This window comes from Tamandua tetradactyla, chromosome 14, assembly GCF_023851605.1.
Source record: "Tamandua tetradactyla isolate mTamTet1 chromosome 14, mTamTet1.pri, whole genome shotgun sequence".
In the NCBI taxonomy this organism is placed as follows: Eukaryota; Metazoa; Chordata; class Mammalia; order Pilosa; family Myrmecophagidae; genus Tamandua; species Tamandua tetradactyla.
In genome coordinates, this window is record NC_135340.1 from 30,028,702 (window position 1) to 30,041,623 (window position 12,922).

The following is a 12,922-nucleotide window of genomic DNA, read 5'->3' on the forward strand; positions in this document are numbered from 1 at the left end:
GTAACGTGCTTGCCATTAACTTAAAAAATAATTTTTAGGTATAATTCAAGTCTGAGGACAATGACAATTTCTTCCAGGTTTGTATCTGCTTCTGCTAGATACCTTTGGGCACAGTCTATAACCACATTAATGTGAGTTCAGGGTTTGAGATTCCAAGAAAAATCCATATAATTCTACTCTTTCTTGCCATTACTTGCAAAGACTGGCCCATTACCCATCTCTTAGTAACTAATTGTTACTTTGAGGGTGTAGACTTTTTAGGTCCCAACTCATGGCAGAGGAGGTTTTCCATAGGCCCACTTAACATGGGCTTGGTCTTTGATTTTATATTCCTCACCTCACATGAGCATCAGACCAGAACTTCAAATTTTGTGGGTTTATCAAATCCCCTCAGAAGAAAAGTAGCACCCATGCTCACTTTCCCAAATGGAAAAGGCTTCCATTTCCCTTTTATTTTGGTCTGATTCCTGCCTTGGAAGTTCCTTGAGTTTTAAGATTTGCAGATATTTTAAATAAGTGTGGTTTGGGTTGTTTTTAGTAGGAAAGTTGGTCTTAAATCTTGCCATCATTAATGAAAATCAAAACTCTCTATCCACATCTTTACTCACATCATTCGGTGTTTAGTTTTTACTTTTTTCACATGTACAAATGTTCTTTATCCTTTTTCTTTTTTGATTTACACTAATGCTTTTAAAACAAAATAAAATATTGAAAAATTTAGATAACAAAAAATTAAAATTACCCCACAGTAAAGTTGTTTCCTCCTTTTCCTGCATCTCACTTTTCAGTTGCATAAAGAAATCTCATGAGGTCACAATCACAGACCACATACTAGAGAAAGGATTAAGCTCTGAAACTAAATGAATAACTGTGTCACTTACATATGAGCAGAAGGTTTTAACTTCCATAAGAGTTTCTAGTGGGTCTAACACACTCCATAAAATATCAAGAATTGCATTAGTCTTCGATTCTGCTGCTTTTTGCAAAAGTATATAGGATTATAATGCTTGTCTGTGCATATACAGAATCTTCTCAATGTTTTTTATGTGTGCTTAACAACTGCTGTGCTATTCTGAAGTGATTTGCACTACCTTTCTCCCGGTATATGTCAGAGTAGCTTAGAAGTTATCGCCCTGGGGCAGAGAACGAAGATTGTGTTGGTCTCTTGTATTCATGAATGAAATAGGTCTTAGATTTTCTCCTGCTGGGGTCTGACTACTCTCAAAGAACTCAAGTTACTAGGCCTTTTCTGTGTTCAAGTACCCTTCTGGGACAGCATGAGTAGAAGCAGGAAAGTAGAAGCCTTCAACAGTGTCATAATTTTCACTGAGGATTTGTAGGGGCTCCAGTGACCTGCCAAAGTAATTATCAGTGGGAGAGTGTTGCTCTTCCATTTTCTTTCTCTGGCAGCTCTTTCACCCATTTGGGGAGGATGGCTACTCAAACCACATTGACAACTTCTAGGAAGAAGTGGGAGCAACAGGGCTCACAGCGGGCTGGCCTTGGACCAAAAGATGTAGTAAGGCAGGCTTCCCTTTCCCTCTTCTACCTCCTTCAACTTTTTCTTGGTATTGTCACTGACATCCCACCACCACATTCCACCCATCTCTCATTCACCCTTTGAAATATAAATGAATAAGCAATCTAGAGAACTTGCGTTCATTTAGAACCCCCAAAATTAGAGCCCCTAAAATTCCAAAAGACTGAAGCTCTAATCCCAGAGACATAGGAAATGGGAGGAAGCAGGCGCCTGCCAGCTTTCATGCACTCTTGGTGATAGTATTTCATTTGATAGGTTTAGGGTTCTGGGGCACAGTGCCCAAGACCCCGCTTCTTGTAACCCTGGGTTCCTATTCTACATCAGCACTGACTTGGTACCTCTGCGGGAGACCAGATGCTTGCTTGGATTTTTCTCTCTTCACCTAGATCACTGGCCGTTGGTGAGGGCACCTCTTGGGTGGCGGTGGGTGATGAAATCTATCACAGCTGAAAATGGGACTGTGCATTCTCTAGCCCACCCCCTTCCTTCCTGTCTTGGGGGCTAAATACTTGACAGGAGGAAGCACAAGCAGCAATTGACTGGGCAGCCTCCAGGGAAGATGCAGCCCCTTCTACTCCCGTTGGCCTTTCTCCTGCTTCCCAGGACAAGGGCAGGTGAGTGACCCCACCCCCACCCCAGAAGCTCAAGCCCTCCATGGTATTTCCTGTTCTCCAAGACCCTCCACGTAGCCCTGCTCAGAAAGCCCTAAGACACATCGTGGTCTCACTTCATCCCAGTCCATCTCTGAACCTCAAGCTTCTAGGTCAGAAGCTGAGTAGAAAATCAGTGGAAAGGGGAAGGAAAAAACTTTTCCTTAGAATGCTATGTGAGTTTTCTCCCTTCCTTGGGCCATATCTTTCACATCTAAGAGTAGTATGTGACTAGAAGGTCACAGGATTCTAAAGAAAGAAGGGAAGCTAGAAAGAAGCAATAAAATCCCTTTCTCCAATTCCGGGAAAACATGCCCACATGCAGGACCTGGAGAAGCAGGCGGTGTCTCTGTGTTCTCAGGAGAACATAGTTGCTTGTTGTGAAATCCCTGCCCTTCCCAAGACTTAGTCTATCAGGTCTGCCAGCGCAGTCTCTCAAGACCCACTGAGTGGCAGAGTTGGTGAGCTGACTGACACAAGGGCCCTTACTCTTAATCCAGATACAACACCAGTCCATTTCCCACCTCACTCTGCATCCCAGGTCTTCATCTGAACCCGTCTTCTCAGATGGACCCAGTGGTTGAGGCAAGGCCACTAGACAGAAGTACCCTCCCCCCTTTCCATTCTTCAACCTCTCCCTCCCCATTTAATGTAATTCAGTGATTAGGGACATAGACTCTGAGTCCGACTGTCTGGCTGTGACTCCCGCTCACCCATATCCTAATTGTGTAACCTTGGGGAAAGTTATTTAAATTCATAGTCCCACAACATCTTTACCTAGATGATAGAGATAACTGTAACATATAACTCATAGAGTTGCTATGAGGGTAAATTAGTTCATGTTAATTAAAGCTCCTAGAATAGCCCCAATGCATAGCAAGTGTTATATGTGTGCTGTATAAATTCATTCAGCCACAGTCCTATCAGGTCATGTCCAGATACTTAGAAACTAATCCCATGCTTGCCATGAGCTGGCCATGAGCTGGACTGCAGAGGAATCTAGGAAACTTCCTGAGAAAGAAAGTCCCAGGGAACTGCAGGGAGTGGCCACTCCAGAGCCTCCAGATTTGCCATCCTGGCAGTACAGCATCACATCTCACTATATGAGGCCGGAGCTGCCTAGTCTAGACCAAGGATTGCTCTCTCCTCTTCCAGGAGGTGGGGAAACTGAGGTTCAGGATGGGGAATGAGTCTCCCTTCAGGGCCGCAGTGCTTCCTGCAGAGCCCTGGAGCTCTGTCCCAGCACCTGATGCCCTGCAAGCCACAACCCTCACCACCGATTTCCAACTTCTCCTTCCCCCACGTCAACTCTGTGTCCCCTTCTCATCTGCTAGCTTTTCTGGAGCCTCCAATCCAGTGCCCACACTGTGGATTCCAGGAGCACAGAGATTGGCACCAAATGCTTTCTTCCAGGGAAAATCATCGGAGGCCGAGAGGCCAGACCCCATTCCCATCCTTACATGGCTTATCTTCAGATACGAAGTCCTGGTGGATCGAGCTTTTGTGGAGGGTTTCTGGTGCGAGAAGATTTTGTGATGACAGCAGCTCACTGCCTAGGAAGGTGAGCTCCCAGGGCAGCCAGGAACCCCTGGCCCACAAGCTCCTCAAACGAGCCATTGGAAGCAGGGGTGTGGCAATGAAAGGGTGAAAAAGTGGTTTGGAGAAGTTTGCTGGGGAGGGAACAGTCAATGCAAATGACATGTCTAGGTAGAGAAGAAACACACTGATCAAAAATAGCAAGAGGTGGAGGTGGAAGGCACTTGATGGGGCTTAATTTAATCCAGAAGAAGCAAAACTTAGAGTCACTGTATCCCAGCAATCTCCAGCTCAAGGCTGCCAACAAGCAGGGGGCACAGAGAATTCAGCCCCAGGACCCTCCAAGCCCCTCAATCCCCCTCAGCCCTGCAGAGCTGGTGCCCTGCAGCGCCTGGGACACACCTTTCCTTTGTAGCAATATAAATGTCATCCTGGGGGCCCACAATGTCCGGAGGCAGGAAAGGAGCCAGCAACGCATCCCTGTGCTCAGAGCAATCAGCCACCCTGCCTATAACCCGCAGACCAACGTGAATGACATCATGCTGCTGCAGGTACCGCCCACCCGACCCTCTCTCTGGTTCTCCCACGCCTAGTGTCCCCTGCATCTGGCGGCTCCACTGTGTCCTGGGACCCTGGATGGGGGACCTGGGGCAGGGCCCCAGGGTGGGTTGTGGCATGGGGCAGGGCACTGCACCCGCAGTTCTGGGCCCATAATTGGGCCCCAGCTGAGCAGGAATGCCCGGTCTCTTCCTGCCAGCTGGGGAACAGGGCCAGACTGAGTAGGGAAGTGAGGCCAGTGGCTCTGCCTCGGACCCAGGCCAGGGTGGCACGTGGCACGCTGTGCACCTTGGCCGGCTGGGGTATGGTGGACCTCAACAGAGGGACAGATACACTCCGGGACGTGCAGCTGAGAGTGGAGAATGACCAGGAGTGCAGCGTTCGCTTTCCTTTGTACACGAGCCAAAAGCAGATTTGTGTGGGGGACCCAAGGAAGAGGAAATCAGCCTTCCTGGTAAGAGCAAGGGCATTTGCCAACCCTGGGACAGAGGGGAATAGAAAAAATGAGGGTAGTAGGGACAGATTACATCCCCCAAATCCTCAGGCTAGGTACCAAATTGGGGGTGCAGGTTCTTCCCCCCAATCTCTGGGGGAGTGAGGGGACAGGCATCTGACCAATGGCACATCTATGCAACTGGGGGACATGAAGGCACCTTGGCTGGGGTCGAGCTGCAGACAGTATCCACAGCCAAAGCTGCAGACAAGCAACTGAAAGGCCCAACTCACAGACCCTCAGCAGTTAAAGGAGCCCAGCCAGCCTGGGAGTCCTGGCGTTAGGGCAGCACAAAGGGGTAGGCCTGGCTTAGTGTCCCTTCCTTCTCTGACCACAGGGAGACTCCGGGGGCCCCCTCGTGTGCAACAGCGTGGCCCAGGGGATTGTCTCCTACGGAAACAGGCTTGGGACTCCCCCCGCTGTCTTCACCTGGGTGTCAAGTTTCCAGACTTGGATAAGGAGAACGATGAGGCGCCTCCAACAGCAGAAGCAAAGCGGGGCCCCTCTGTGACAGATTCTCCCTGATCCGCTTGCCACATGGGGACTGCCAGAGCCTTAATAAATACCCACGCCTACAGCGAATATACCTGATTTCTCATATGTCCATTAAGCGTCATTCAGTCGGTGACCAGCGTGGGCTGGGTTGACCTCTGGCCCCACGTCTACTCCATTTCCTGCTTCCTCCTCTATCCCCTGGACCGGCCTCTGACCTGCCACGTTTCATGCTGAGGGGTTGGCCAGCTCATTCTTATCCACGCCCTTTAGAGCCAGTCCCTGGGCCAGGGCTGAGTCCGAGCTCCACCGGGAAAGCGGGGTCTCTTCCCCAGGAGAAATGGGACCAGAAAGCGTAAATCCTACCACCCATTCCCCAGCAGTTTCCTGTGTCTCTGAAACTCCTCTCCCACTTTAGGGAGTAATGGAAAGATAAATCTCTCCCCAGGACAAGGTCCCCTCAACTCTACCAGAGACTCCTCCTACCAGATATTAAAGCATATTCTGACTAAAACCATGTGCCCTTGGAGTGTGTAAGCACAGGGTTACCAAGGGGACAGAATTGAAAGTCTATAAAAAAGCCCAATTTAATATGTGATAAAGGTGGAATTTTAGTTCACTAAAGCTGCTGAAATGCAATATACCAGAAATGGACTGGTTTTTAACAATGAGAATTTATTAGCTTAGAAATTTATAGTTCTGGGGCCATGAAAATGTCCAAATCAGGGCAATATCAGACCATTGCTGGACTCCTTAATCACTTGACGAGACACATGGTGTCTGCTGGTCTCTCCCATCTCTTCTGGGTTTCGTTGCTTCCAGCTTCTGGCTTCAGTGGCTGCCTTTCTGTTTCCGTGGCTTTCTCTCTCAGCTTCTGTGTCTCTCTGAATTTCACCCTCTTTTAAAGGGTTCCAGTAAGAGGATTAAGACCCACCTGGGGCACAGCTCAAAGGAAATAACCTAGACAAAAAGTCCCACTCACAATAGGGCTACACCTACAGGAAGGGATTAGTTTTAAAGACATGATTTTTGGGGGTACATACAGCTTCAACTATCCCAGGTGGCATCTCAATTCACTGGGGGAAATGAGCTTTTAATAGATGGTATTAGAACAACTAGCCAGGCATTTAGGAAGAGATAAAATTGGATCCATTCCTCACATTAGACTCCAAAATAAATCACAAGTGGATCTGGGATCTAAGTGTAAAAAATTAAACCACATAAGTACCAGGAGAAAATATAGATGTATTTCTCTGTAACTCACAAATGGGAAAACCTTTTCAATCAGACTCAAAATCCTATCATCTTTAGAAAAGATAGGAAAATTTTACTAAACAATTTAAACACACACTACTATGAGTAAAGTCAAATAATAGATGACAGATTGATGGTTGGGAGTCAAGGATTGCAAATTATATCACTGAAAAAGGGCTAATCTCCATGATATATAAGAACTTATAGAAACTGAGGGAGAAAAGCCAAAACCCAGGAGGGAAATGATGAAAAGACACGAAGTGACAGTTTACATAAATAAAAACCAAATGCCATTTTAACACCCATGGAAAGTGTTCCACATTTCTAACACACCTCCTCCACATGTTCCAGAACAGCAGGGACCTCTCGTCTCTTCTTGGGAGCTCAAAAGGCTCTCGAAGGCGGTGTCGCAGGTTTACATCCCCTCAGCGTGGGTGGGCATGCAGGGGCTGTGCACACCCGCTTCTCTCGGCACTTCTCCGATTTTCTGTCACCGTCGCTTCACAAACTGCTTCTCCTCCATCGTCCCCAGCGCCCTGACCAGAAAGCACGTCCGATTTACACTGGAGCCTCTCTTTCTGTCCACTATCCCTCTTACCTACTCTTTAGGTACATTTCTCACTAGTATCTATTAATAATACATCAATTAGCTTTTTTAATACAAACTAAAAATAAACTTCTTCCACCAGATCTTATTTCACTGATAGTATTTTTCATTTCTGGCATTTCTAAATGTTTCCTTCTTGTACCTACCTGCTTTTATTACATTTCAGCCTGCGTCTTCATCATTCTTTTCTTCTTTTTGCTGGGAGGACTGAACAAGCTGCTATTCTTTTATGTCTTTGAACATCCTAAACACACTTATTTTTAGATCGTTATTAGAATGGTCCAGAAAATTAATTTTACCTGGAACTAATTCATGTTCTGATTCAGCAATGTACTGGTTATCTTTTTTAGTAGTGTACTTCTCTCTGCCTTGTGGGATTTTTCACTTGCAGGCCCCTCTGCTTTTGTTTTCTCTCTGGTGCTCTCCCCTTCCTTATCTGAGGTTGAATAAGTGTCTCCATGCAGCCCCCCAACCTTGGAGGGGAATTAGGCCTTCCACCGAGGCCCTCCTCCAGGAGACGCTGGAGGTGGAGCTCTCCTTCCTGACACCTGGCCACAGGGGGGCCCTGGCATGGTTCTGCCCAAGACTGGGCTCTTGTGCCTTCGTCACCCAAGGCTCTGGTCCTGCCTCTCTCTGGTGCAAACTGAATTGCGCCCCTCACCAAAGACATGGTCAAGTCTTAATCCAAGTTCCTATGGATATGAGCCTGTTTATAAATAGGACCTTTGGCCGTGTTACTATTTGTTAAGGTGTGGACGCATGTGTGAATAGCATCTTTGGAGATCCTGCTGAGATGAGAGCAAATTGAATCAAGGTGGGTCTTAGTCCATGAGACTGGAGTCCTTATAAGAAGAGAAAATCTAAACAGAGACACAGATGATTAAGCAGCAGAAGCAGAAGCCAGAAATAGGAGAAACCAGAGAGAGAGGGAGAGAGAGAGAGAGAGAGCGAGCACCATCTGACAGAGGCAGAGGTGCAAGCCAGGGAACCCTAAGGATTGCAACAAGCCAGACTCAGAACCATGCAGACTCCAGAAGAAAGCACGGCTTGTCAAGACCTTGACTTTGGCCATCTGGCCTCCAAAACCATGAGACAATAAATTCCTGATGCTTAAGCCAACCGGTGTGCAGTATTTTTCATAGCAGCTCTGGCAAACTGAGACACACCCACGGGACCATAGGCAGATCTCTGAGAAATCCAAGAGCATATAGGAAAAAATGGCAAGCCACCATTTCTGTCTCTTTTCATTTTTTTGTCATAAACTGCAACTACTAACCCTGCTATTTCAAAAACTCACAATGTTTTGAGATCACTGAAGACATTAGTATTCAGTGAGACATTTATTCTCTCATCAGACTTTTTTGAAATGTTGCCTCTTAACAGGCACCACTCTGGATGTTGTGATAAAGTGGTAAACGCAACAAAATCCCTGCTTTTGTGGGGACGTATATTCTAGTGAGTGGATACAGGCAACATACAAATTTACAAGTAAACATATAGTAATAAATGCTATGAATAAAAAGAATAGAAGGTATAGTGGACAGAAGATGCAGTGGTTGGAAAAAGAGGGGACTATTTGCTATTTTATAGAAGGACGCGTCTAATAAAGATGACATTTGAGCAGAAATTGGATGGAGCTGTGGAAGGAAGCCATGCAGATCCCTAAGGGAAAAGCATTTCAGGCAGAAGGAATAGATAGTCCAAAGGCCTTCAGAACATGTGTGTTGGATTTGAGGAACAGAAAACAAGCCAATGTCATTTATTCTTTTATTTGAATTTTAAGCCAGAAAATACTTTTGAGTGAAACAAATTGAAATCTTTAGTTTTGTAAGATATCATAATTCACTGGATAAATTTAGTCAAGAAAAGCCAGTTAAAATATAACAAGAATTTAATGGGCAAATATACTACTATTCTGAGTATTCAGCTACATTAGATGCTGTTTGTCTGTGTTTTAAGTAATTTCCTGACATCCAATGTTCTTTGTGGTTTAACAAAGATTCATCAAGACTGACTAGAAAAGAAAGCATAACAGAATGAGAAGCAATCTAAAAACTGCATCAGCATTTAAAAACTGCAGACGAGACTTGTAATCAGAAGGAGACCTCAAAATTACTGCAAGCCCTGGGTTGGTCAGTTCAGAGTCCATGCATTCTGCCAAGCATGTGAAATGCCTTCCCACTCAGCTCATCTTCCTCTCAGCTTGTGCTTTATGTCCTCATGGCTGGATTTCACCAGCAAGGGACAAATGTGCAAGAACCATCAGCTCTCCCCAAGGTTGACAAGAAGCTTTGCATGGCCCCCCAAAATATAGAGGGATGGAAGGGCCCAACAGTCGAACACCAGAAAATGTTTGTTGGGAAAGTTCAAAGACTTGCGAGCAATACCCTTAAAAATATCAGAGAGAAAATGAGATCTTTAAAGACGTTCCGACTGAGACTCCAGTGATGGGCCTGGAGGCAAGTCACGGCCAAATGGCGAGATAGCTGGACTCGGGAACAGGTTCTGAGCTGGATCTCCCCCAAAACCCCAGGGTGACCCAACATCAAATCCAAACCAAAGAAGGAGGTAAACACGCAGAAGAGCACCAAGTCAATCCCAGGAAGCCAAAGTGTGCTACAGTTCCTAAAACATCCAGAGCACGTAGAATTACTCTGCCAGGTAAGTTTGCTAAAGTGTGGGCCTTTCGTGAAAATATCTTTTTGTAATTGCTCTGAAATTCGAATAATTTTCTCATGTTTAGGGGGAGTCTGCCTTCAGGGCAGGATTTTTAATATAGTGGGAGATATTTACTGTTTCCTTTACACGCCTTGCTTTTAGTACCAACAAGATCTGACAGTCACAACAACAACTGACAGATGCTGTTTTGCAGTGATGTGTTTGTTTGGGGGACTCTGGGTGGCATTCGTGTCCTCCAGCCAAAGACCACCAGGAACACACTCGCAGTATAATAAGTGGGGTTTATTCCTCTTTGCAATGGGGGAAATGCAAACCCCTCTTTCTAGGACATTACAGAAAAAGTGTGCTAGAAAGGACTAATTAGCATTTGGGCCTGTTTAGGTGATTTGCGGGAGGATTTAAGGAAGCAGGGCTTTGCTCTGAATTGGATGCTGTCAGGAAACAGATAATTCTCCGAATGGGTGTCATAATAAGTCTTATCAATCAGGAGGGCAGACTAGGGCAAGGCTAACACTGTAATTGATAAAAAGCAGCTCTGGCTCTCATTAGCCAGGAGAGGGCACTGTTTGGCATTTTGTGGCTTGGACGGTGTGTTACAGTTTGTAAGCTGCCAGGATGCCATATACCAGAACTAGAATGGCTTTTAAAGGGGGGAATTTAATAAGCTGTAAGCTTACATTTCTAAATTGTCCAAACTAAGGCTTCTAGGGAAAGAAATCTTAATTCAAGAAAGGCTGATGGGTCAGGAACACCTCTATTAGCTCAGTAGTCATAGGGCTGGCATATGCTAATCCCTTGCTGCTGGGCTCCTTTGCTTTTAGCCTCTGTTCCTGTGGGGTCCCTCACTTTGCTTCTCTGGGGCTGGCTTTCATCTCTTGCCTTTCCTTCTCTAGGTTCTGGCTTGCTTAACATCTCATGGCAACATCTGCTAGGTTCCGAGCGTCTCCAAACATCTGTGTCTCTCTTCTCTACCTCAGCTCTGTTCTGAAGTCTCCATGAGCTCTGTCATGTGTGACTCTCCAAAATGTTTCTTCTTTTAAAGGATTCCAGGAAACTAAACAAGACCCACCTGGAACGGTTGGAGTCACTTCTCCATCTAATCAAAAGGTTACGCCCACACTTGGATGTGTCACATCTCAGAGATAATCTAATGAAGCTTTTCAACCCACAATATTGAATCAGGATTAAAAGAAATGGCTGCTGCCACAAGCGTGGATCAGGATTAAAACGTGGCTTTTCTGGTGTACATAATATTTTCACACCAGCACAGATAATGTTTGCGTTCTGACTATCCGATACTTAGACGTGATTGCAGAGGGGTCTTTACTTTGTTTTGCTCCGTCATGGTCACAGAGGGGCCTCATCTGATGTTGATGTCCTTTAAATTGTTTGTGTTCGTGGGGAGAACACAAGACCTAGCCGATTACACCCGACAGCATCTAGACGTCAGGGGCTATTTTCTCTTCTTCCAAAGTAACAGGTCAGAATCAGTGGCTTTAAGTAAGAGTTTGCCTATTTTCATCAAAAATTAAAATTTCTGTCTATTCCACAAATCTACCTGCGGTAATCTGGAGCTATGTACCCCAAATAAACACGTTCTTAAATGTAATCCATTCCTGCAGACGTGAACTGACTGTAAGTAGATTCTCAAACGTTGATGAGGTTATTTCAGTTAAGGTATGGCCCAGCACAACTAGAATAGGTCTTCATCCTAATATGGAGTCCTTTATAAATAGAATGAAAGTCCTACAGAGAGAGAGAAAGCCACAGAGGGAGCAGCCAGACGCTGAAATCAGGGTGAAGTAGTCAAGTTCTGGTGTCAACTTGGCCAGGTGATGGTGCCCAGTCTGTCTGTCACTGTGGGTTTGAATCATCAGCACGTGAAATTCATCTAGGGGTGATTATATCCAAGGGACATCAAAGGCAGTGCCTTCCACAATGAGGGACATCTAATTGAATCAGCTGGGGCTTAAAAGAACAAGTCAGAAAAGAGAGAGAAGCAGTTCAGCACAGCTCAGCACAGCTCAGCACAGCCCAGCCCAGCTCAGCTCAGAGCTCAGAGCCAAAACAGACTCAGAGTTTGGCGATACAAAGAGGAATCACTCCATGGGAAGCTGTTTGAACCCAGAAGCCAGGAGATAAGGCCGGCAGATGTCACCATGTGCCCTCCCCTGTGATAGAGAAACCCAGATGAAAGCTAGCTGCCCTTCCTCTGAGGAACTGTAAATTTGTACCTAAATAAATCCCCTTCATAAAAAGCCAGTCTCTCTCCGATGTATTGCATTCTGGCAGCCTTGGCAAACTAAAGCACAGGGGAACCCTGAAGAGAAGGAAGGGAGAGACTAGGAGATGCTGCCATGTGCCTCGCCATGTGACAGAAGAACCCACCGAGGATCACCTGTGCTCAGCCCCAGAACGCACGTCTTCACCCAGAACGCAGATCTTCACCCAGAACGCACGTCTTCAGAAACAAGGCATTGCCTTGATGATGTCTTAATCTGGACTCTCTTTTAGTCTCGAAACCATGAGCAACTTAATTCCCATTGTTTAACCTGATGGATTTCATGGTATTTGCTTGAAGAGCCCAGGAAAACGAAACACCATCTAAAACCAAAATGAAGATATGAATAAGCATTAATGACCTTCTCCTATCATGTTCTCCGGAGTACAAACCTTGGAGCTACTGAGTCACCCAACATTCCTTGAAGACAGAAACAAGATTAGGAATCAGAAAACTTTATTAGAATCTATGCCATGTGTTCATATATGTAAGTGATTTATTATTCTCTAAAATTTATTATTTATAGATATGTTAAACCATTCAGGCAATTCTTAGTGATTTACTAGTCTTGAGCTTAAATTCTATCTTGTTAAAGTCACAGAACTTTTCATAGGAACTTTGCAAAGAGAGTGCTGATTGTGGAATAAAAAAATGGCTAAAATTATTGTAGATACCTGGTTGGTGAAATATTAAGATATTTTTGTTTGTTTTTCTCATTGCACTTTGTATTTCTAAAAAACTAATAAATGTTTTTAAGCAAATAAATAATAAGTCACCAGAACCATCTGGAACTGTTTGTGGGATTTCTGTGTCTGAACACACATTGTACACC

General features: G+C 45.3%; 1 protein-coding gene across 1 annotated transcript; it reads left to right on the plus strand.

Annotated features, from left to right (window-relative positions):
- The first annotated feature begins 2,087 nt into the window (after nucleotides 1–2,087).
- On the plus strand, nucleotides 2,088–5,288 carry CTSG (cathepsin G). The gene is made up of 5 exons (XM_077126512.1): nucleotides 2,088–2,154; nucleotides 3,604–3,751; nucleotides 4,142–4,277; nucleotides 4,484–4,738; nucleotides 5,115–5,288. The coding sequence occupies exons 1-5, from the start codon at nucleotides 2,100–2,102 to the stop codon at nucleotides 5,286–5,288; spliced, it is 768 nt and encodes a 255-aa protein (XP_076982627.1). The 5' UTR covers nucleotides 2,088–2,099.
- The last annotated feature ends 7,634 nt before the right edge of the window (nucleotides 5,289–12,922 follow it).